Source organism: Gobius niger, assembly GCF_951799975.1.
Source record: "Gobius niger genome assembly, chromosome: 9".
Lineage (NCBI taxonomy): Eukaryota > Metazoa > Chordata > Actinopteri > Gobiiformes > Gobiidae > Gobius > Gobius niger.
In genome coordinates, this window is record NC_136860.1 from 11471438 (window position 1) to 11495960 (window position 24523).

Below are 24523 nucleotides of genomic sequence, written 5' to 3' on the forward strand. Positions count from 1 at the left end.
AAACCCTGGAGGGTCACACAACATTTGTTGCCCTGTTTCCAAATATGTTCACAGGAGGTTTGAAAAGTGGCTAAATCTGTGTCAAAGTTACGCTCGGATCAGCTCCACTCAGCACCGTCCTCATCGGCCCGGGTTCCCGTTTGTTTACTTCCTGCACATGAGTTTTCATTTATACGAGTATGAGACAAATTCCTAACATGGGGAATATTTCTACCGCTATAGTTTCTAATAAAAGACCCGGCCTGTTTTAGAGACCGGCTTTTGTTTGCCTCCGCCAGCCGCGAACCCGGCCACTGTTAGAGACCCGGTCGCTAATGGAATACAGGCCAGTATTAGAGAATTTAGGGTACTTACTGTGCTTGAGTAAGATACATTTCTATGTTAGTTTTTTTTATAATACAATAATAAAACTATCAATGGTCAATCATACATAGACTGGAATACAACAAAAAACATTGTAAAGCCAGAATGTTTATTATCCTAATGCAAACAAAATACAATCTAGGTATTGTTATACTGCCCAAGAGTCTTGTAGAGTAATGGAGAAAGAGAGTAGAGCAACAAGTCACTAATGCTGTAATAATCTGAGCTCTGATATTTCTTTCAGCCGTGTTTATATGTAGCTATTGCATATGTGTCTTTTGTGTTCACTGTTTTCAGACGGTAAAGGACCTTCAGTGTGTGTCTGAGCTGCTGGACTCCTGCACTGTCATAGACCTGGGCTCCGAGCAGCACACCTCCAGACTCCTGCAGCAGTTCACTCTGGCCAGTCCACATTTCACTGTGAGTGGCTTTTACGAAAAACAACAGATTTTTACTGCGGGTGAGACTGATTTATGCACATCTGCACATGTTAAAGTGAGAGTCTGTAAGATCGCTAAATGAGGAGAGAGGGTTGGCTTTCAAAGGTAAACAATCAAGTCCTCCCACCCAAGCATGATGATTGGGTGGGAGGGGGGTCATTCATCTCCCCCTGGTGTGTCTGGTCAGAAAGCCACAATTGTAGCTTTCCTGCCTACGGGTCGGAGTCACCAGTACACACTAATGGAATCACGAAGAAGAAGCTAACAGGCTAACGGGCAAACCTAGCTGCGGGCTAGCGCCAATTAAACAGTATTTACAGCTACGTTTGAGTGAAAAAATTGATCTCCATTGTGTAATTGGATGTACAATATCCCTCTCTCCCTTTGTCTTTTCTGTCAGCGTAGTATTTACTCTCACGGACAATTAATGAGTAAAAAACGTAACATCCTACGTCACCTGCAGTGGCGCTTATGGCCTCTAGGGGCATGAGTTACTTAGTACTGCTTTAATGTTATTAGTATTACCAATATAATCCGAGCAACTGCACAATGTCCCAATGACTCTATATAAACATCACTGTTCAATTATGACTGACATTCACCAAATCATGTCCTTTAGTTCACCACAGACAGCTGCATTAGCGTTTTTTTATCTTATGCAAATTATCTAAGATGCTTAAGTATGTAACATGACCAAGATTTTTATAAACATTATAACATTTTTGTCTGGCCACGAGAGATCTATTTTCTTCACTAGACCTGTTCATCTTGGGGCTATTTCTGCAAAGTTGCGTGTACAGCTTTTCAACACACACCTTCTAATGTTTCTGTTTTGCAGCAACTGGACGCTGAGGTCAACTTCATCACATCTAACTTTGAGACTCTGAGAAGGCTCCAAAAGAGGCATGGGCTTCTGATAACTGAGAATGTGGCAGAGGAGGACGTGTCCGCACTCCTGGACCTGCACCTCAGGCTGAAGCAGAAGATCGAGGAGAGTGAAGCCATCCTGGAACTCAGCAGCAGCTTTCACCTCATCATCAAGCAGGTCTGTTCACCCATAAACAAATCAAGTGCTTTTAACCATGAGGAAAAAAGACAGCTGGTTAAATGGCAGGTACATTTAATGTTGACTGGTCTGCTCTGTAAATGCTGGAGCTATGCCAACAGTAAGTCTGAAATTTAAATCTTTAATAAAATATAGGTCCAGGAAAATTATGCTGTTTACTAATTTGCTGAAAGTAATAAAACACAAACTAAACTAAAATAAGACTCAAAAAAGAGCTGAAAATAATATGTAAATAAGATTATACTGTTCAGTTGATTCATTTAAAGGAACAGGCCACCATTTTTCCATACTGAGATATGTTCTTACCTGAGCTTAGACGAGTTGATACGTACCTGTCTGGTCTTTATGTGCGCGCTCAGTCACGCAAAACGACCAAAGATGGTGTTAGCATTTGGCCTCTCCCAGGGTATTCCTATAGCTCCAAATGGAGTGAAGTCCTTTAAATGCTTGATGTGTCATTGTAACCATTGTCTTGCTTGTTCGTGTCATTTTATGCCAGTTTAATACGAGTTTGGGGAGGTACAGTATTTTCTCCCGCACAGTATTTTCATTCTCTTTTTATGGATTTGTAAACTTGTATTTTAAATGTTATATGTACAAATACAAAATCAAATCAAATCATTTTCAGTTGGAAGATCTTCTTCGGTCCAGACCAATAACGTCTGGCCAGGTCAGGTGTCCCGAGGAGAAGCTGAACTTTCTGAAAGTGAAAAAGGAGCAGATCCACAACCTGTTCAACAGAGCCTCAAATCTGCAGACGGACATCTGTGATGGCGTCAAGACCAGCGTAAGTGACCAAACAAGCATTGTCTTGTAAAGTAATATGACGTATATAATATATATCACCAAAACAAACAACGAAATAATAGAAAAGGTTAATTCATACAAATACCTGGGTTCCACAATCGACCATAAACTCACATTCAAACTCAATGCTGAACACATATTTTCAAAATGTCAACAACGCCTCTTTTTTCTCCGTAAACTCCGCAAACTCCAAGTCCACCCGTCCATTCTCGCCTCTTTCTACAAATGTTTAATTGAATCCATCCTTACATTCAACATCACTGTCTAGTTTGGTTCACTCACTCTCACCCACCGCAACATGCTCAATAAAATAATCAAAATCAGCAATAAAATCATCGGTCAAGAGCTGGACTCACTCAGTAGCATCTATGACTCCAGAGTTCTGAGGAAAGGAACCCAGATCTCCACAGACTCCTCACATACTCTACACTCTCACTATGCCCTGTTGCCGTCAGGGCGCAGGTTCAGGTCCCTCCCTCTGGGGACAAAGAGGGCGACCTCCACTTTCCTCCCGACCTCCATCCACCTGCTGAATAAATGACTGTGTGGACCTTGGTCTATCAAAGGCCCACTATATTGTTTTTTTTTAATGTATTTATTATTGCTGTATGTTGTTGAATGTCTGTGGATGTACTGTTTTTATCGGGCCCGTACTGGCACTTCTCCTGCAAATGAAGTTCCTAATGGATAAATAAAGTGAAGTGTGCCGATACCGATAATGACACAGATAATTATTTATGTATATTTGCACTTTATTTTGTGACAAGAAACCAATTTAACAGTTCTGCCCACATGGTATAAACTCTACCAACAAATATACAAGTGTATAAACATAGATAAAAAAGCTCAGGGTTTTTACTGTTCCATCATCTGAGCAGGTCTGTCTCTGCTCATCTGTGTCACATCTTATGAAAATAATAATCATGATATTAAGACTTCCTTCTTAGTATTTTTCTTTTTGTTGACATCATACTTAGGACTTCTTAGATACAATACTGGAATATAGACAGAATATTTCACAGAATATTTCACTGAGTCTAGAAACGTGTCTCCTGCCGTTTTGTGCGGTGCTGCTGTAACCTGTTGCTGACATGAGAAAAGTGATGCCAAATCCGTGCCTGTGACAGATTCAAGTTTGACTAATATGATACAACAGCACCAAAACACTCTCTCCTGCATTGGGCTAATTTGTGCATTTGTGTGTTGTGTGGCAAAAAAGCACTCGCTGCGTGGCTTATTTCATCAATGTAATGTAATGTTGAAGGGACTGCGATGTAAAAAGTCATAAAACTCTTCTCTCGCAGAGAGCACCTGCACGGCGTTGTTTCGCTGGAATACTCTTTGTATTTTACAGCTATAACAGTGCAGAAGTCGGTCAGAGAGAGCATTTCTGCTGCTGTAAATCTGCAGTCATGAATCTGCAGCAGCTCCGGGCTGCAGGAGGAGCGAGGCGGCGCCACCGAGAGAAAGGCAGCGAGCTGGAGCCGCAGATTCAATGCAATTTGAGCTTATACTTTTCGGGCCTTATTATCGGCCAATTTTTTAAAAATAATATTGGCTTATTGGTGATGGTGTCAAAAATGCCGATAATTATCGGCAGCCGATAGTATCGTGCATCCCGAATGAGTATGCAATGCATGGATAACTCATAAAAACAATTCAGCCTTAAATCCTGCGCAGAATCATCATGTGCTGGAACAGAAGCCATACGCACACAATTATTTTGAGACAGATATTAGCTGGATCCTCCAGAATATTTTCTGGATCCTTTCCCTACAAAAAAATGTGAAAAGGTAATGTTTTCCCCCAAACAGGGAATCAAATTAAGGCCTAGTCCACACGTAGCAGGGCATTTATAAATCCGCCCTCTGCCTAGAAAAAAAATCGAGTCCACACAGCCTCGTTTTTAAAAAAAAACGGCATCCACACTTAACCGCATTTTTTGTAATCTTCCGTCAGATAAATAGGCTAGTACAGCGAGGAACTTTCTTGACCAGACTGATCGCTGACAGACTGACCTGGCATGTTATAACTCCAAACACGGCAGCAGCGAGGACTGTGGCATTGGTCTCACCGTTTCCTCCGGGAGGACAACTTTATCTCAAAGTTCTGCAGAAGCATGTCCCGGTGTTACGCCGCAAACTGCATGACTGCCGAGAAATGCACCCGCGCTGTTATGTGTTCGAGGAACATGACGGCTGTGGGACGGTTATTTGCCGTAAAATAACTGACTGTAAAGCGCTCCTTCACCTGCGCTTTGACATGAAGCAGCACTTAAAGCCAACACAGTTTGGAGGCGTCAGATACTGTTTCTGATGTAAACACAGGCCATGCATGAGCACGCTGGCAGTGACGGGATCGAATACTCCGGTTATTGATGTCCACACTCAAACGCGTAACCAGAGAATTCCCAAATCTTCATTTTAGAGTTTTTAGAAACCTTCGTTTTTATAGACAGAAAGCTCCGGGTTTGTGTGGATGATAGGCCAGATTGTTGGAAAATATCTTCGGTTTGTGAGATACCCTGCTACGTGTGGACGGGGCCTAAGCCCTGGGTGCATTGTAGAAAGGAACAAAAAATAATAGCTGCAACTATAAGCAAGCTTTGTAGTGAAGGCAATTAACTTTCACTTCAGAATGATCAGAACCCAAAGTAAATGAACGAATATAAGCAGGTAAGTTTGTGAGGACTAACCCTGGTGTGGGCCTGTAACCATGTCATTTCTGCTGGACAGAGTGTTTCTGGATTGCGAGTGCAGCAGTTGGACGCCTGTCTCCAGTCTGTGGACTCTCAGCGCGTGTCGTGGCTGTGTGAGGCTGCTCAATATGAGGAGGAAGTGCTCAGGGAGAAGAAGACTCAGGCCCTGCTACACGACATTAACCTGGTGAGTTACATTGTGGTGCAGTAGTCTTTTTGGAAACCAGAGGGTAGGTGGTTTGATTGATTGGATTAAAAATGCATCCTTCAGTGAGACACTTCACTCTCGGGCAAAGGCATCAGTCATAAGAGATGTGTTACATTCAAGTTTTCTCTCCATTTAAGGGCCAGCACAAACTTCATAATAAACTATATCTCTCTCCCCTCTCATTTGCCCCAAACATATATGATCATCATCAGCAGAGCAGAGACCTACTTTTGTTTTCGCCTAGAAACAAAACTTAAGTCCACCAGGCTTGAAAACCTCATAAAAATCATAAAAAACTACACTCTACACTACATTGAGTTGACTTGTGTACAAAATGCGCAGTATAAATAAAGTTGCCTTGCCTTACTGGCAGAAACCTTTGTAGAATCTTGACAAAATCCCCATGTGTGTGAGTATAACGTATAATAGTACAATTGTGAATGCATCACTTACCTTCAAATATGAGTGCAAAATAATTAAAAGCTATTGGAAACACAGAAACGTAGAATGAGTTAACTTAGCAGTTACCAGTAACACATCAAGAACAATAATGTGTAAGTGCAGCTGTGTGACCTGTAGGACAGACAACAGCTGGTCTGTGAAACAGACAGCAACTGACACAGAATAGTTTGTAGCATCAAAGCAGAATAACAAACCAAAATAACCATGTGTAAAAAATAACATTAGAAGAGTTTCTTCTAATGTTGTGTGACAATATTATACAGCTGAAATCTGTTCTCTGGATAGTCAGTTATTATTTTGGTTTTGGTTAAATAAAGGTAACAGAGCTATTCCTCACGTAAAACTCCTGTACATCTAACTTGAGACCATCTAAATTGAAAGGTATAGTAGCTTGAATCACCATTTGTCAGCAGAGGCAGACTGTGATAAAGTCATGCAGTAATTCAGTTCTATCCTGCAGTCATATAAAATGTCCACCAGAGGGAGCCGCCCTTCTCTCTCCTTGTTTCCCTATAAATACTCTGCAGCTGTCAGTGGGATTTCACCCTGTTTAATTTTAGTGTGTCTCATCTGAGCTTTATTTTAACGCTTTCAAAAATATCACGCTTATCCAATGTATCAAGTTATTCAACATTCGGCATTTTACAAACCGCATACGATTCAAAGTGAACTGCAGTTCTTCAGACGAAACCAGTCAAGCTTTGCCAAGCTCTCAAAGCTTTGTGATCTAAAAATAACAGTGAATGTGGCTTTTACACAATGTGGCTGGATACTGCTGGCCTCCATTTTGTGACTTCTCTGCGACAGGAAACTGGCTAAAATTCTGTGTACTAGTGTGTTAGTACTTTCTTGAGGAAGTACTTTCTTGAGGAAGTCAAAGGGAGTAAATTGTTTATGTGTGGAAAAAAAATATTTTGAATTATTTTACAAACAAATCAGGCTGGATTCGATCATTCATTCTACTGTGAATTTAAAAGAAAAAGTCTCTATGAATAATTTAGACACAACTCTGGAATTTTATCTGTCGTTTTAAAACGCAGCCATCCTTCAGTAATTCTATATGCCGAGTGGTAATGTTTGCTCTCTCTCCCGGTGGAGCAGCTGACTGACTCTATGGCAAATGGGTAGAAGAGAGAGAGAGCAGTCAGAGGTTGAAAACGCCAGAGTGAGATCAGCTGGAGAAACACACACTGGTCACTCCTCTGGGTGCTCCACACAACACCTGCTGCTGTGCGTCACCACTTTGGCCACTTTGTCGTGTAGGACGGTGATCAATAGAGTTTTGTTCACACATAGTGAAGTTTTGGGCAAGCTCTATCCTAGGTGGTTTATCACCAGTACCATACCTAAGGCAGCTTTTATTCCTTAACTTTTGACCATGTGTGCGTCAAAAACAAACTCTTTATAAACACTGAACCGATTAAACAGCTCAAAATGCGAAGCCAGGATAATATCAAACTGACTGTCCAGACTTTAGCTGGGTTTCCATCATTAGTGGCACTTATAATCCAGTGTTTACTTATACTGGAGCTATCGCTGCGGAGGTCAAAGCCAATCACTGGCTCATGGGGATGTAGCGATTCATCGAAAATCAATTCAAAATCAATTTAAACTGCTTAAAATATGAATTGATGTAAAAAAAAAATAAAAAAAAAAATTATGATCGATGTTAAAGCCACCCTCAGCTACTCCATTCTGCCCGACCGGAATAGTTGCATTCTCTCATTGCATCGCTAGAAACAGCGAGCTAACATTTTTTAACCTTCGAGGGTCGCGAGGAAAAAAACTGCACCGTAAAATGTGTCCTAAATGGTAATATTATATTCAAACAAAAAAAAGGCTGAAAATGTTTCCCTTTCTACATGTTGAAAAAAATGTACAAGCACATATGTCGAAACGAGTATAGTTCATGTTCAAGTCTTGTAATTTTTGTGTAATGCAAAGTTCTGAACTGAAAAAAAAAAAGAAAACATTTTTATTATTACAGTGTATTTCCATTAGCCAATGTTGCTGTGCATTCAGGGTTCGGAATCAGAATTACTTGATCTTTGAAGGAAATTCGGACCCGATATCCCGACAGACAGAAGAAAACTTTAGTTTAGAGTAAGAATGAACCACACAGTAGCATTTAAACGCTCAGTACAAGATGACGGTTGACATCTGGACGAGGGGGCGGGACGAGAGGTCGGGGGAGAAGGACCGGGGGGGGGGAGCAGCTGCTGCATTTGCTAAGTCTGACCAGTGCTGAGTCATTTACAGGCAATCTACAGCTGATCACCGTCTGAGTGGGCCCAAGTGGTTTTATTTATAGGACTTTGATATAGCATAGCCTGCTTGTGTGTCAGATATCTTAACATGAGCTTCCTAAGCGCATCTAAAATCCCTTTCAAGCTAAGCAGCCACATTTTTTTGTAATGAGTATGTCTATGCTAAGCAAACTGTTTGGAGCTTCACACTTTGTTATGCTTTCGGTTTAATGTTTGGTTTCTTGTGTTGGGGGACATACAGTGGGGAAAAAAAGTATTTGGCCAAAATCCAATACAATGTCTATGTGAAACTGACCAAATACTTTTTTTCCCCACTGTATATGTTTTCAAACACTCTCTTGAGTACGTCAGCCGTTTTGAAATTTGAAATCATGTCTATGTGAAGAAAATACAAAGAGTGAGTGAGAAAAAAATCAATGCTTATTGGTCCATTTAATTGACATTAAACTTTTAGAAACCAATAATTTCACCATTCAACCAGTATAAAAAAGTCACAATTTGGATCCTCCACAAACGTCCATTGTGTCCCAGTTTTTAATGTTCTTTTTAGACAGTAAGACAGTAAGGAGTGAGTGACTGGGCTGGTCAGGATTGGCCTAAGCTAAAAGCTTGCTAAAAACAGCAAAAAACAATGTGATAGAGCTTTCACTTTCAGCTAACAACATTCAAGCAAATTGATGGCGCCACGATGAACACGCTTGGAGAGCAGAGCAGCTCCAAACGGGTCTGGTAACGGATTATGAGTTTTTAAAAATGTGGATCACTGTTACTTCATCGGTGATGCTTGTAAATGTGCTGGTGTAGACATTACTAGCGATAGAGCTGGACCCATCGATACATTCTGTCTCCCTCTCAGGACATGGACTTGCCTGGCTCTGCCATACTATTCCCTGTCCATTCCACGTAGGGAATTACGTCTAATTCATCCATGATTTGTTTTGGCTGATGTTAATGTTAATTGAACTAACAACATAGTGGCGCAGCGAGTGACATAACCTTGTCATTCCTCTGTGATGGTCGTGATTGGTTCGGCTAGGCCTTATCAGCAACTTTTTTACCGTGGATGTCCAGACCCACCTTCTTTTGCGCCGAAAGAAGTGGTTGTGGTTTATCAGGCTCGACATGGACAGTGTTTAACTTTAAGTGGAGGAAATAGTTTGTACTGTAGTTTGTCCTGCAAAAGCTTCATAACATGCACTTGGCTGTGTGTGCACGATAGGAGATTGAGCGACGGGAATGCAGCAAGGGCTATATATTGTAGTTCTGCTGCCATAGTACATGCCTTCGTCAAACCTCTTTTCAGGCTGCCTGGCGTACCGCTTTGTGTGTGCAAGACAGCAGCCACACAAAAAAGATCCACATAACGCTGTCAGGCAGATCTTCCATGAGCATCTACCTATGGCTGTCCATCCACGTTCCCACCTTCACCAGACTAACATGTTCTGGTCATGGTACTGCTCAAAATGCCCATGTTAAACTTTGACATCAAACTTTAGCATGTCGTGGATGCAAGCTATCACCAGCACTTTGTCAACCTTGCTTCTCACATCTCCTATGCTGATTCACAGTTACTTGAGGAGGGCTCTGTTGTTGCTTGTTGTGGAGAACTGTTTCTATTTCGGACTGTTGACTTTAGGATTTGTGCTTCCAGCTAAGATCCCTCAGGCCTCCTCATCTCACGGAGCGGACACCAGCTGAACCCCAGTTATGTTTACGGGCTTTTTCCATGCGCCATCTCTGCGTAGTCAACATCGACCTGTTTTGCAGAAGAATCATTCAGGATGACGGTGTTGACAATGGGGAGACTCTTAATCCAAACTTGCCTGTGTGGTGTATGACTGGTGGTCCTCGGAGAGGTCGCTGGCACAGGTTGGCAGTCACATTTTTCAACAAGCGGCTACAGAAGCGGCTTATCACCACCAAGTGCACAGTGGTTTTCTTCGTCAATGTAAAACCCTGCCTGGCTTTTGAAAGGTCATATCGTGACGAGCACTAATATAATATCAGATTTAAACGTGTTCACCAAAGCCTGATTTACACTGCGTTCCTAATTATTATGCAAATGACATTTTTCTAAGATTTTCTAAATTGCCAACTAAAATGAGAGTCAGCATAATTTTCAAGTCTTTAACTGGTCGAGGATCATTTAAATGTGGTTTAAATTTCTTTGCAGGATGTCAGAATAGCCTCCCAGAGCTGCCGTTTGGATGAAAACTGCCTCCCACCCTCATAGAAGTTTTTTTTGTTGAGGCTCCAAAGGTTCTCAATAGGGTTGAGGTCAGGGGAGGAGGGGGTCCACATCATGAGTTTCTCTCCTTTTATGCCCATAGCAGCCAGTGATGCAGAGGTATTCTTTACAGCAGGACATGGTGCGTTGTCATGCATGAAGAGGATTTTGTTCGGGAAAGCACAGCTCTTCTTTTTGTAGCATAGAAGAAAGTGGTCAGGCAGAAACTCCACATATTTTTCAAAGGTCATTTTCACACCTTCAGGGAGCCTAAAAGGGCCTAAAGGGGCCGACCAGCTCTCTCACCATGATTCTGGCCCAAAACATGACTCTGCCACCTCCTTACTGACGTCACAGCCTTGTTGGGACATTGTGGTCATTCACCAACCATCCACTACTCCATTGATTTGACCATCCAGGGTTACAAGGCCTCATCAGTGAACAAGACTGTTTGAAAATGAGTCCTCATGTATTTCTGAGCCACTGCAGCCATTTCTGTTCATCAGCATTCAATTAACCATTTAGGGGAGGCCCGGATAGAAGGTTTTTGCACAACTGCAGCCTCTGGAGGGTCCTACACCTTGATGTTCGGGGGACTCCAGAGGCACCAGCAGCTTCAAATACCTGTTTGCTGCTTTGTGGCATCTGTTCTCCTAATCCGATGTGTTTGTCTGGCAGAAACCGTCCCTATTGTGCCATTATCTGCACAAAACGGAGTGTGCTCTGAGTTTAAAAGAACAATAGCAGCTAATCCGCTACATGTGGTAACTCATGGACATAATTTTAACTCATGGCCACACAATTTTAAACTGTACATACACACGTCTCCTTGTTGTTTAGTCCTGACTTGATGACCTAGAAGTGCCTACTGTTATGTTGGGATTTGGTCGCGCTGCCATGACTCTAGTTCACAGTCTAAAGTTCACATGAAGAACGTGTCAAAGGGCTTGTGAGTGAGAAACATGTTGGAGCCACTGAGTTTAACCAACTTCTTTGTCACTGTTTGAGAATGGAAGTGTTAGTGAATATGTGAGATTTTTTTCTATATCTATAGTTATGTTTTATGAGAAAAGCTGTGTGTCTATTCTTTCAAATTTCCCACAACCCATTGACTGAATTGCGCTCCCAGTCCTGGCTGATTTATGCGGTTGGTCGGGCCTCGCCCTGGAGCCACTGTTCTTCCCTGCTGCTCGTTCCGGTTTTAGTGCCTGGTTCATGTGTGTCTCTCTCAGCTGTCCCCGGCTGACAGATCCTGCACTCGACACCGCTGTCCCCCCCCCTGCGTTGCTGAAAAGTCCCGCTGCATTTAGCGCCCCTCTGCTCCAAAAATACTCCTATAAAACCCAGCTGCGCCCACTTGCATCCACTGCAGACAATACTTGGACTTGTTGACATCGGACTTTACACAAAGTTATCCATAATGTTGATAAACCGAGATGTAGTTACAACAGGAAACTGTTGGCCTTCCATATTCAAGCATTTAAGTCTATAAATAAAAAAATATGTAAAAGATTTTTCATATACTTTTGACAACATTTTAAATAATCAATGAGTTAACAACAGGCTCCCATTTGTATATTTCAGACGTGTGACCTTGACAAACACTAATCAAATGTGCCTCTTATTTCTCTCTGTAGCTTCGAGACTCCTTCAAGGACCTGAAGAAGCGCTTTAGTAATATGAAGATCAACTACCTGAAGAGGAACGACCGCAGCAGGAACATCAAGGCCGTGAGGAACCAGCTGCAGCAGGTGGACAGCTATGAAGACAAGCTGCAGGTATACTGCATTACATCACATTCCATTTAGAAAGGTTCAGAACGTTTGCTGGATTGTTTTTGATTATACTATGCAATAGGGCTGGACAATATGGAAAAACAATTAATCATATAACATAATAATCATATATATATATATATATATTTTCATACTAAAACTGAATAAATGCAGCTGATTCATGAACTTAGACCGTTTATACAAACAAAAACAAGTGCATTCCTCCAGTTTCATTTAACACAGAAAAATCTTCCATTGTCTCATCCAAACTCCAAAACTAAAGGAGCTGTAATGGCTGTAAACCTGCCGATTATAAAGTCGCATCACCGTTATTGAGATTGACCAAAGTAGAGATTGCGATTTTGATTAGATATCGATTCATGGAGACAGAAAGGCATTAAGAAAGTTTAATTGAATGTCCACTAATCATGATTGGGGCTCAGACCCCGTTGGAAGATTTAATGAGCGAAAGAGTTGCACGCCATTAATGAACGCCAGAATCTTCCCTGGAGCCTGGACACTGGTGGTGGTAGAAAAAGAGACCTGAGGAGACGAGCAGAGCCGAGGCGAGGCCGGGCGGAGAAAGGGGTGGGGTAGGGTCGTAGCACGGCAGGGAAACGCTGAGTGATTGACCTGGAGGCTTAAGTAGGGGATCATGAGCAATGAGTGGCTGGAGTAGGGACGAGCGCTGCAGTGGGGCGGCACGGTAGCACAGCGGTTATTGCTCGTGCTTCACAGCTAGAAGGTCCTGGATTCGATTCCCACCATGGACGGGGCCTTTCTGTGTGGAGTTTGCCGTGTCTGCGTAGGTTTCCTCCGGGTTCTCCGGTTTCCCCTACCACTAAAAACATGTACAATAGGCCAGGATGAATGTGAGTGTTTGAGAGTGCGCATGGGGGACGACGGATGGAAATAAGCCCAAGGCTACAATCCGGTGTGGCTTTTTTACCTGCATGAGACCCATATGTTCATTAACACGCACTGTCCCGACCAAATAAACCAATAAATAAATAAAAATTCAAAAAAGTGATTGGCTGGCATGAAGCAGGGTCTGTGATTGGATGATTGGAAAGAGCTGCCGGTGATGAGGCGATGAATGAATGCAGCTGGTATGTCTTCCAGGTTAAATTTGTGCAGAAGCTTCATTACGCCAATTGTAAAAGCGTATTTCTTGTTTATTGAAAAATTGAAATAAAAAAAATAAAAAATCTTCCCTGGTCTCAGGTTATCCTACAATAGCACAGCATAAAAAAACCAAAAAAAACCAAAACAATGATTATAAAAAAACAATAGTTTTCAAACCCTATACAACAACGTCAGACTAATTTAAACAAAGTTCTACCATTCAGAAAAGTTTATTCTGTGTATCATACATATAGACAAACAAAAGTTTTTTTTATGAAGACAAAAAACCCCTGAAATGAGAGACAAAAACAAAGCAAAAAAAAAATCCTTGTTCCATTGGTGGTAAGATTGTTCAAACCTACTCAAAATTGGCACAAATTCAAGCACTTTTATCTGAGATATCATGACATTTTTTCCAGCGTACATACAGGAGTACGAATACATGAGTTATTCAAATACATACAGGCGTGTGTCACAATCAACCTGGTGACTTACCACAGGATTCCAGAGTGGGGAGAAACCAAATACTGCTGATTTTATGACATCGACTTTTACTGCTGCCTGTAAAACTCTAAACTGAAGGTTAAGAGCCAGTTGACCACCTCCAGCGCCTGCCCCCACTGGTCACATGCCTTTAGGTGAGATGGCTGTCATTGCTGCATAATTTTATTAAAAAGCCAAGGGGAAATAGTTCTCTGGCCTTGTCCAATAAGCTCCCCAAAAGCGTTTTAACATTTCTTTACAAGGTTGATGAGTCAAATTTGATTATTGTCGTCATGGCAAAACAATATAGATGTTTGTAGATGTATTTTCTCTTTCTGCAGCAAAAGTAATAAACATGTAGATCTCAAACTACAAATGTAATGACATAGTAAAGGAAAACTACATCAATTTCTTTTCCCTGAGTTGAAATATTATTTTGGTTTATTAAATCTCCACCGCATCGTCTTCATTTTCTTATCATCAAGATCTGCATCATATTGTGTTAATGTTGTATCCCAGAGCCTGAAGAGTCGGCTGCAGGCCCTGACAGCCCGTCTGCAGTCGGAGGTGAAGGATGGGGGGTCGGCCCGGGAGCTGGAGGACCTGCTGAATGAGTTGCGCAGACAGATGGGCGAGTGTGAGCGGACCATCAAGGAGCACCACAAAACCCTGGACATGACCTGCTCCCTCCAGGAGGCTATGGACGAGGTCAGCATGAGCGCCGCACATCTTTATCACCGTTTCTTTCTGTAGTAATGACTGATTCAAAAATTACGTCTTTTATCTGTTTAAAACATGCTTTAATTAAAGATTTAAACTGATTAGACGTTGGAACGGGGATCAAAATTTGAAATTGTTACTTGTGGATCAAACTCAATCCCAACACATTTCTAACATGCACATTTTTCACAGGGACGAGCTTAAGGCCACACCCACAGAAAAGAATGAAAATACAAGCATTTTTTTCCTACAGATGTTTTCATCATTGAAAAAAAAAAGACCAAACAAACATGTGTCTTTGCTGTGAGCGACTCACCTGTCCTCAGACCTCCAGCTTGTCTCCATGGAGATGTGGACTAAAGGCAGCCATACATGAGATTTAAACTTTTATACTTAAGTGTTTTCCTTCCCCTATATGTTCCAGAAATGTCCTAATGTGTAGAATGAGCTCAGACCTATTCACCCCCACTGCCTCTAAAATCCTGCACTGTCACTCAAAAAGTTGTTAATTCGGAGTCCAAAGTGCCGTCATGCACGAGCTTAATATAGAAGCTGCAGTTACGCGTAAGACCTGAGCTGGCAGTAGTGAGTATACAATTACCAACTTGCATCTCGTCCCTTTAAATAGGTTATGTCCTCATCCAAATCCATTCTTTGATTACCCTCTGCAAAAAATAGCAATGACATTTTCTTTTGTGCTTGAAAATGAGCACTGAGTGAAAGCTGACTCTCAAACATTCCCTCTGTGTGGTTATCCTGTTTACCCGTGCAAAACCTAACAAATGGAGTAATAACCAGTCCACACCTGTTTAACTGGGTGCGAGAACTGAGGCCCTCAAAATGCGTAGCTCTGAAGCTGAACTTGTGTCGTGAAGTGTGTCTGACGCGCCGACCTGCTTCCTGTGCCACATTCACATGCAGTGGGTGAGAGCCAATTTGGCACCGATCTCAAGCTACCTGATCTCCATGGCCTCAGTGCCCTAAACACCTACATGCAATGCAAAGTAGACTATATGCACGTTAAAGTTCAGAAGATCAAACATTACAGTTTTATTGTAAATGTTTCAAAAGCACATATAAAATTGCATTACTCTCAAAGTCTTGGTCAAAACACTACGATAAGGGTGGGGTGGGGGGTAGATGAAGTTGAGGGACAGACCGAAGGACTTCAGCTTCTTGACAGCCTAGTGAATGAAGTTGTTCTTTTGGCAGAACCTTGCCTTGAGGCAGTACACTGAGGAGAGTGTGGGATGGGTGCGTGGGAACATTGTGGAACCCACAATGTTTGGGGTTTATGGGTTTGACGGGTGAAGAAATGTCCTGAATGAAGAGGATCTTCTCAGTTGCTCTCACTACTATACACTTAAGGCTCTTATGGCATGCATTTCTTTTTTTGTTAATAAGACTTTATTTGGCTTTTCTTTTTTTTTTAAATAACAAAACACACACACACATAGACAAATAACACTGAGCAGACTATATAAAACAAATTAAACATGAAATAAATAGAAGATGGGCACACCATGAAAAAACAAAACAAAATAAAAATGATTCTTCCAACACGGGCAACAACATCAAAGTTAAACACGGCATTATTCATCTAAAATATTAGGTTACTGTAGCTGATCCTTTAATAATAACATCTCTAAGATTTCCTGGTAGGTGATCTATAAGAGGCTGCCAAATATCTAAAAACAAATCATCATTTCCTCTCAATTTAGCACTTATCCTTTCCATTGGCAACACTTTAAAAATCTCACTGTACCACTCTGTGACTGTAGGTGGTTTGTCCATAATCCACTTGTTCAATATACTTTTCCTAGCCAAGGAAAGGAATTTTTTCAATAATTTAGAATTATAATATGTTGTTTTAGTAGGCAGTTCCAATAAAAACTGACCTGGATCTAAGATAATTTGGCATTTTAAAATTGCACCTATCTCTTTGGCAATACAAGACCAAAAGTGCAATATTTTAGGACATGACCAAAAACAGTGCATGTATGTCGCCGGTGACTGCTTACACTTAAGACATGAAGAAGATATGGCATGCATTTCTGTCAAAATATTTTTTTCCTGAGTTACCTGATCAGACTGAAGCAGGAGTTCTGATGATTTCTCTTTTTCCACTGCTCCTCTTGTCCTTCCCAACAAAGTTTACAATGGTCTCCATGTCTGTCACAGGCCAGAGAACTGTCTGTGCCTCTACAGAAGGGTAAAAAGCCTGTGTTTTCCAGGATTTGCCAGCAGGCCATTGTTGTCACTATTTGTTTGGGACCTGGTCACAAATGGCTCTTATTATTTTAAAGTTTCCTATTACTCGTGTAATTTTTGCATTTATTCTATTCTAGTCCATTTATAGGAAATGAGGGTTTTCAAAAAGGCAAAAACAAGAGCTACTAGCTTTTAGCCAAGACATGATTTGTAGTGGAGGCAATCAAAGTGAAGCCAGCAAAGATGTCTGATAACACAGGGCAGGTTTGAATAACAGAGTAAATCCGGGTTTGACAAAATTAATGCAATCCCTTGCTTTTCATCTTTATAACTGTGCGTGCCTTCTGTGTTGTTCTGTGTGCGTCCAGTATCAGCTGTGGTGTGAGGAGGCCAGCGGGACCATTGATCGTGTGGGGAAGTTCTCGGCAGAGTGTCGCAGCACCGAGGCCGTGGCCGTCCTCTACCGACAGTTTGAGAAGTTTGTGTGGCCCACCGTCCCGCAGCAGGAGGAGAGAATCAGCCAGATCACCGAGCTGGCCGTCAGGCTGCACGGTCAGGGGCCAGCACTAACCAACAGGCTTCCAGACTTATTTTTAAATGATATCTGGTTTATTGCTGAAATCATATGCCATCATGTGACATTTTTGAACATGAAACTACTAATCGTCTCTGATACAGAAAGATGAAGACTTTTATATGTGTATATTTTAATCATCATCGCCTTTCATTTTTATGTCTGTGTTTCAGGAGCTGACGAGGGACAGCGCTACATTGAAAGGACAGTCAGTAAACACTCGGAGATGGTGACAGCGATCAGAGCGCTGAGTGATGGACTATTGGAGCTCGAGGCCAAGCTTAAGGTAAAAGACCACAAGTCAAAGGTTATGGGCTACTCTCACGTGACATTACATTTGAAGAAAAAGGAAAAAAAAAAAGGTTTAGCGCGTCACAAATAGACAAGTCCTGGCTGGTATTCACATGTTCGCTTCAGGTGTCATGTTTTACGCACATTCCAAGAAGATCTTTACACAACTCTCTAGAATAAAACAAAAATAGAGCTGCCATAGTTGCACAACTCAAACCTGGGTGACCTGCTTAAAGTGATAGTCTGTAAGTTTGCAAAGTGACGAGAGATAGAGTTAAATTTGAAAGGAAACAATCAAATTCCTCCCCTCTAGCCCGTCTTAGTTTGCAAAATGTGGAGAGCAGGAACAGAATTTAGTAAACAATCAAGCTCCTCCCCCTCCCTCCTGATTGGACCTGACAGGCTGGTTCACAGGAAAAGCTTGTCTCATTGGTCAACACGGGAGGATACTAGACTCTGATTAGTTGCTGGGATCCGGGAAGGAGGGACTTTACAAAAATAATATATACATTTTTACTTACTTTACCTCAAAATGCAAGCCCAGGTGGTCGATTTTGCACATTTGGTTACATTTGCAATACATTTAGACTTCCAGACTATCACTTTAAGATGTGGCATCAAGCTAATCCTGACCAGGGCATGTAAGCGTTTGGGGAAAGATCGTCAATCGTAGAGATTGTCATGACGTGATTCGGGTCTTTTGCGTTCAGGGCTTTAAAGAAATGAATTGCGTTAATCGTTGCCGTCGTTTCAGTTGGAGAGTTTGAAGCAGCAGCAGAAAGACGAGGAGCAAGTGAAAACCGAAGAAGGGCACATGGAGAAGTCTGGCGAACATAAGGAGACAGGAAATAGCGTGATCGAGACAAAGGGTGAAAGAAAGACAAAAGAGAAAGAGCAAGTGGACAATCGCATGGCACAGGAGGCAGCTGAGATGGTAAGGGAAAGGGCGGCAAAATGTACCAGTTCTGTGTGAAGCTACAATACAATATAAATCTTGTGTTGTTATTAGTATGAGCTGAAAGAAACTGGCCACACCCCTGAACTGACCAACAAGCATGATGGGAAGGAGATACCAGCGATACGGCACTCATTTAGCAAGAAACCTCCACGGCACAAGAACCGCACTCAGGAGACAGACAGGTAATGCTATCTTGGGCCCCTTTGCTTGCTCGTACATGAGTTATCTTGTGATATACAGTAAATGCTTTTGACCCTTCTGCCCTCCACAGACAAGCCTCCTCCTCGTTCTGCTCCACACATACTTTCAGTCTGTCCTGTTCCCCTCTGGAGACCAACAGACAGGTCTACGCCATCATCAGCCAATCGCAACCAGCCGTGCCTCAGGTCACATCCATACAGACTCCGCCCTCTCCCAGGGAAGTCCTCAAGGCAAAGAGAGAAGAGACGCTCAACACATCTCAGGTATGTCACTGGTTGGTCAGAGTTACAGTAGATTTGGGAGGTTTTCAGGCCAAATGCTCATCCTCTGCCCATACAAGCAAGTTGGGGGAGCTGAATGTTTTCAGAAAATAATTGAGAAGCACTGGTTTAGCAGCAGCATATCAACTGGAGCAGGTGCCAAAATGTTTTGTTTTTGTTTTTTAATAAATACAGTAACTGAATAATAATAATAATAATATGCACTGTTACAATTACACATATTGACACATATGATTCCCATTTTTACCAATATTGGAAAATGTCAATAAGACATACAGTTCCAAAATGCCTAAGAAAAGACCAGACGATGCAGCAAACATATTGCATAAAGCTTGCACCTCTGCTTCATTCAAACACCAAATGGGCTTTGATTTTTTTTATAGCGCTCACAAATTTTGTCGTTAGCAAATGACAAAGCAAGGAATGATGGGACGTGGAGTCTGTCTCTTCATCCTATATTGGTCAAAATATAATAAATGGAAAATGGCTGGCCGGGTTCGGCCTTGGGTTGTCTCTTTCCTCATCAGAAACATACCCTGGGTGATATTTCACTTCAAACTCCTTTTGTGTTATACCTTTCACTTTAATTGTCTCATCTTGCACTGCTGAATCAGAATCAGAATAGGTGTTATTGCCATTGTGAGTGAACAGGTTCACAAACTAGGAATTTTCTTCAGGTCAATCGTGCAACATGAAACATAAAACATAGAACATAAAACTTGGTAGCAATAAATAATAAACTATAAAAAACTTTAAAACTATACAACTATAAGGGCATGCCTAAAATAGATAAAAACAACAACAATTTGACACAGAAGAGTATGGGCATATCACATGCAATAGAGCAGTGCATATGGCTGGAACAGGTGTTTATGTTCCTGAGTCTGATACAGAGTTATTGCCTTTTTTTTCATGAGACTGATGGCGGAGTCTGAAGTGCTTTAATGTATATGTATATGTACATCATTCCCACTTCTGCCTGCAGAAGGTGTTTCAATCTTAATTTCAAATTTAAAACATAATATATACATGCTGAGGTAAAATATTTTTAGCCTCAATTTTTCATGATTTGTCTAATTTAAAGGAAAAAAAAATATTTATAAACTCTAGTTGCCATTGCTTTTCCCCACAGGACACAGGGGGAAGCGGCCAGTATGAGACTGAGCTCCATCATCACCATGAAGTCCTGTCTGAGGATTCTCTGTCCACTGATGAGTACGAGTGTCCGTCCCCTGACGACATCTCTCTGCCTCCTCTGGCCGAGACTCCGGAGTCCATCCTGGTCCAATCCGACTTAGAGGAGGGAGTGTGCTTCGGTTCCCGACACAGCTACAGGAGCCACGTCCAATCAGAGCACAGAGAATCCAGTGAGACCAACCAGCACTGTGTCAGCAGGTAGGATCACAAAGATGGAAATTCTAAAATGAAAAAAAAAGGTGTACATTTTGACATGGGTGTAAATTTTGAGCAAGGATTACTTCTGTTTATTTTTGTTGACCATTAGTAACAGCAAGTGCACTAAACTGGCCTATCAGTGCACTGTATGAATGTCAGGAAGATCTAAGTTTTTTCCTCATGTTTTTGTTCAGATTCAGGACAGAATCTGGTACATTTGTCCCTTCTCCAGTGACGGTGCCAATCCCAAATCAAGTCCAAGCTGAATTCACGGCCACCGTGCACACGATCACCAATGAAGAAGCCACGATCACACCGGAACAATCCAACCATGACAACATTCCAGACCAGCCTTCAAGAAACACTGAACCCATTCCCCCAGTTCATCCCCACAAGGACACGAATCCTTCCCTCTCTGTCAACTTCCCAACATCGAGCCCCAGTTTCTCCAAAGAACCCTCTCATTTGCGGCCAGACAATATTTTACCCAAGTCATTCCCAGTGTGCCGAAGTAGCATTAACCAAGAAATGACGTCCTTTGAAATGAAAAACGTAAGCAGTAAGGATAATGAATCAGGGAATTGTGAAACAAGTCAGTTAGATAAAAAAGTTGCAGATATCAAACTCCCTAAATCTGAAGTTCCAAGCTTTACTCCTTGTTACAATGACCCTACCAAAGTTTTCCATGAAAATCAGTTATTGGAACATAACCCTACTTCTACCAATTTTGTGACTGAAAAGACAAACAACGAATCTTTTAAGTTATCTTGCCAACAAGAGTCTAACAGATATGGTCATGGTTCCACCCAAGAAGAAGCAGTAACACTAGTCAAGATGGCAGCTTGCAACAGCCTTACCACTACAATTATAGAAGAAACTGTGTACTCTCAATCTCAATCTATGAGTTCCACGAATGCAGATAAAGACGAGATTGAAGATTATAAATCTACAAGTGACCTAGACGTCCCAAGCCAAGACAATACTCTCCAAAAACCAAGCAAATACTATGAAGATGAAATGGCAAGGCAAAACAAAAGTTCAAAAGAAGCTCCTGGTTTGACTAGCTTTGACGATAACTTTGCCAATCCTCAACAAGAGCTTGGCAGCAGCAGCTCTACCAAAGAATCAGACAGCATAAACCATATGAATCCAACTTGTAACGCAACCTTCAGTGCTAATAATACCATCAACAGCAAGCAGAACCACCAGACAGTTTACCATGAAACTTCCACTGAACAGCGTGTGCATGATCCCGGCTTTAGCGCTCAACCTGGCCCCCCACCGCTGCCAGAAGCACAGATCCAAGCTTTGGCACAGCAAGCTAACACGCATGTCACCCCTCCTTATACGTCACCTCATCTACTAACTCTCGATCAAGACCCAGACATTTGCCAACCCTGCACTATCCGCGAGGAGATCAGGCTAACGCCACAAATTAGAGGTCCGTCCATACCTCCACAAGCCCAGGAGAAGTGTTCCTGCTTCACCAGACCTGTGTCTAAAGCCGTGGTGGTGGGGGGCTCCCCTGTGACGCTGGAGGTGGAGGTGACGGGACAGTCCGAGCCTACGCTCACCTGGTGGGTAGCGTACAACCAGCTTCACAAATTTACATAAGTATAAGAGATTGTAGCAGAGAATGCTAATAGTACAAGTCTAGCAGAGAGGAAATTAAATTGCATCTTGTAAGAACCCGTAATGTAGTATTGGCCAATTATGTAATGACAACTAATAATATAATCATTTTGGCCCATTTTATATGTAACAAGCGAACTTTCTTTTTACCCAGTATGTGACAGTGTGATTTTATTGGAAATAATAGCTTTTCTGAATAACGGAATTGTTAGACGTAATCCAATTTTCTATTATTATTATATGCCTGATCAAATTAGACTAATAAGCACAGTGGGAACTGTCAATGTGCCCCTTACAAACTAATTTGGCCTCTATGCATCAGACCACTCCTAAGTCAACTGGACTTACTATTTGATTCTGTTTGAACATGGTGCTGAAACTGCACTCCACTAATCAATAATGTGTAATAGCAAAAGTATTTTTGACTAAGCAACTTGCATTATTGGCCTACTTCTACAGTATTGGCGTTGCATTTAAAATCAGCAAAGACAAAATATGTTTTTGGACGTTATTATGCAATTACATTATTGGTTCCGGCATCTTGATAGTGATATTGACTGACAGCTTATGACCCTTGGCATGTACCCAGTGCATTCAGCACACATGTAAATGCCATTCCAATCGTCAGAAACCAATTAAAAAAGTAACACTGCATTTGATCAGGTAATCATGCAGACATAGTTTGTGATGTTGAGTAGATGATGTGAATCTTTCTGTTGCAGCGTTAATTGTTTTGACTGAGACTGATATATGAAAACACATAAAACTTGTTTTCATGTTGAGAAACACATGCCCTGGCAGGTCCTGGCAATAGTCGTCATCTTAGTCGTATAAAATATTTTTTATAGCATTTTTATAGCTTTTATAGTACACTGTCGGTTAAAAAGAAGTTACAGCCTGGGTCTGGGGGTGCTGTTGGTCAGCATCATTATGTGGTCAAAGAGTGAGGTCAGCCAAAGACCTGATAACACTGAATGTCCAGGTTATCAAAGCTATCGCCCAAACAAATATTAGAGAGTGTCCTGCTGTTTTTGTCGTATTTTGGCCAGACAGTGTATGATGAGTTGTTAAAGAATCAGCTCATGAAAACATCATAGTATATCAAAAGTCTCAGGTAAGTATTGTGAGTGGGTCAAAATAAACTACACATTTAATTACAGATACCCAATGCATTAACATTACATTTTGTTGTTATTCACTTGTTTTGCTGTGTACAGCCTGTAGAAAATTGAAAATACACAACAAAAAAATAACCATAAATCCGTTTGTTTGGTTGCTTTGCTTTCTGCTAATTCATTATTATTTAACTTTGTATTTCAATTGATCCCACACCCTTCATATTAGCTGTCTGGTGATTATTACCTAATCGTGTTGCCATAAATCTATCTATTAAATAGATTTATTGTGCAAGCTGTCCATAGAGTAGACTATGCTGTGCTGTCTGACCTCTTGTCATCATGGTCGCTCCAGGTGTAAAGATGACATAGAGGAAGAGGAGCAAGTCCGAGTGGACAACCAAAGATATGAAGAGAGCAAACCCATGGATGGAGCTGTGTGTGAGGCCTGGCTGGCAGCAACTGGAACCAAAGAAAACAAAAACAACTATGATGGAGAAGACAGAGGCCTTATGGCTGAAATGTATGACGTTATCATGGCTGACTGGCAGACCTGGTTTGGTACACTGTGTTTCCTGCTTTGGCTGCTCTTTTTAATTATAATATAACTACCTTCTGATTGATTTGAGTGAAACTTAATATAAGCTATTTCAATAAAATTATATTTGTTTTGTATTTGATGCCTGAAACTTTAAACTAGCTACATCTCTACTCATCTTTTAATTTTATTTTGTCTGCTCACCTTGACAAGCTTTGGTACTTTTGAAATAGAAACTGACACTAGATTATGATGATTTGGGATGGGGAGTGGAGGTCCCTTGATGATTACATGGTGAAAATTCATAAATATTAATAATAATAATACTTTTTAGCCTTCATTAAAACAAAAATCAGCATATTAATATTAGCAATAGTATATATGCCCCATCTCCATTATTGGTGTAATATGTCTCCTGAAACAGAGGAATTGTTTGCTGTCTTGCACCTAGAATATGGGAATTGTGCATGATAGGCTATTATTTGAAAAAATTTAATAAATAAATAAGGATTGGTGTAGTCATGTAAAATGTGACATAAACTCATAATAAAAAAACATGTATTTGTCATTTGTCTTTTTTTTTTTTTTTTTTACATAAGTCGAGTGTTTATGTATTCTATTTGCTAGGCTTTAATTGCCTAAATAACTACTAAAAAAAGAAAGAAACAAAAAATTGTATGGAAAAA

General features: G+C 41.2%; 1 protein-coding gene across 1 annotated transcript in view; it reads left to right on the forward strand.

Annotated features, from left to right (window-relative positions):
- The window catches only part of ccdc141 (coiled-coil domain containing 141), a gene marked incomplete at its 5' end in the record, with an annotated part of 43981 nt that extends 19986 nt beyond the window's left edge, over positions 1 to 23995 (forward strand). Inside the window, 15 exons of the mRNA XM_079563629.1 lie at positions 661 to 783; positions 1642 to 1848; positions 2540 to 2656; positions 5412 to 5561; positions 12176 to 12316; positions 14441 to 14629; positions 17221 to 17404; positions 17600 to 17712; positions 18472 to 18651; positions 18727 to 18857; positions 18947 to 19139; positions 20290 to 20552; positions 20747 to 21111; positions 21472 to 22129; positions 23655 to 23995. Of these exons, the coding sequence (XP_079419755.1) occupies positions 661 to 783; positions 1642 to 1848; positions 2540 to 2656; positions 5412 to 5561; positions 12176 to 12316; positions 14441 to 14629; positions 17221 to 17404; positions 17600 to 17712; positions 18472 to 18651; positions 18727 to 18857; positions 18947 to 19139; positions 20290 to 20552; positions 20747 to 21111; positions 21472 to 22129; positions 23655 to 23907 (3267 nt within the window). The 3' untranslated portion in view covers positions 23908 to 23995. The remainder of the gene's footprint in view (positions 1 to 660; positions 784 to 1641; positions 1849 to 2539; positions 2657 to 5411; positions 5562 to 12175; positions 12317 to 14440; positions 14630 to 17220; positions 17405 to 17599; positions 17713 to 18471; positions 18652 to 18726; positions 18858 to 18946; positions 19140 to 20289; positions 20553 to 20746; positions 21112 to 21471; positions 22130 to 23654) is intronic.
- Between the last annotated feature and the right edge of the window lie 528 nt (positions 23996 to 24523).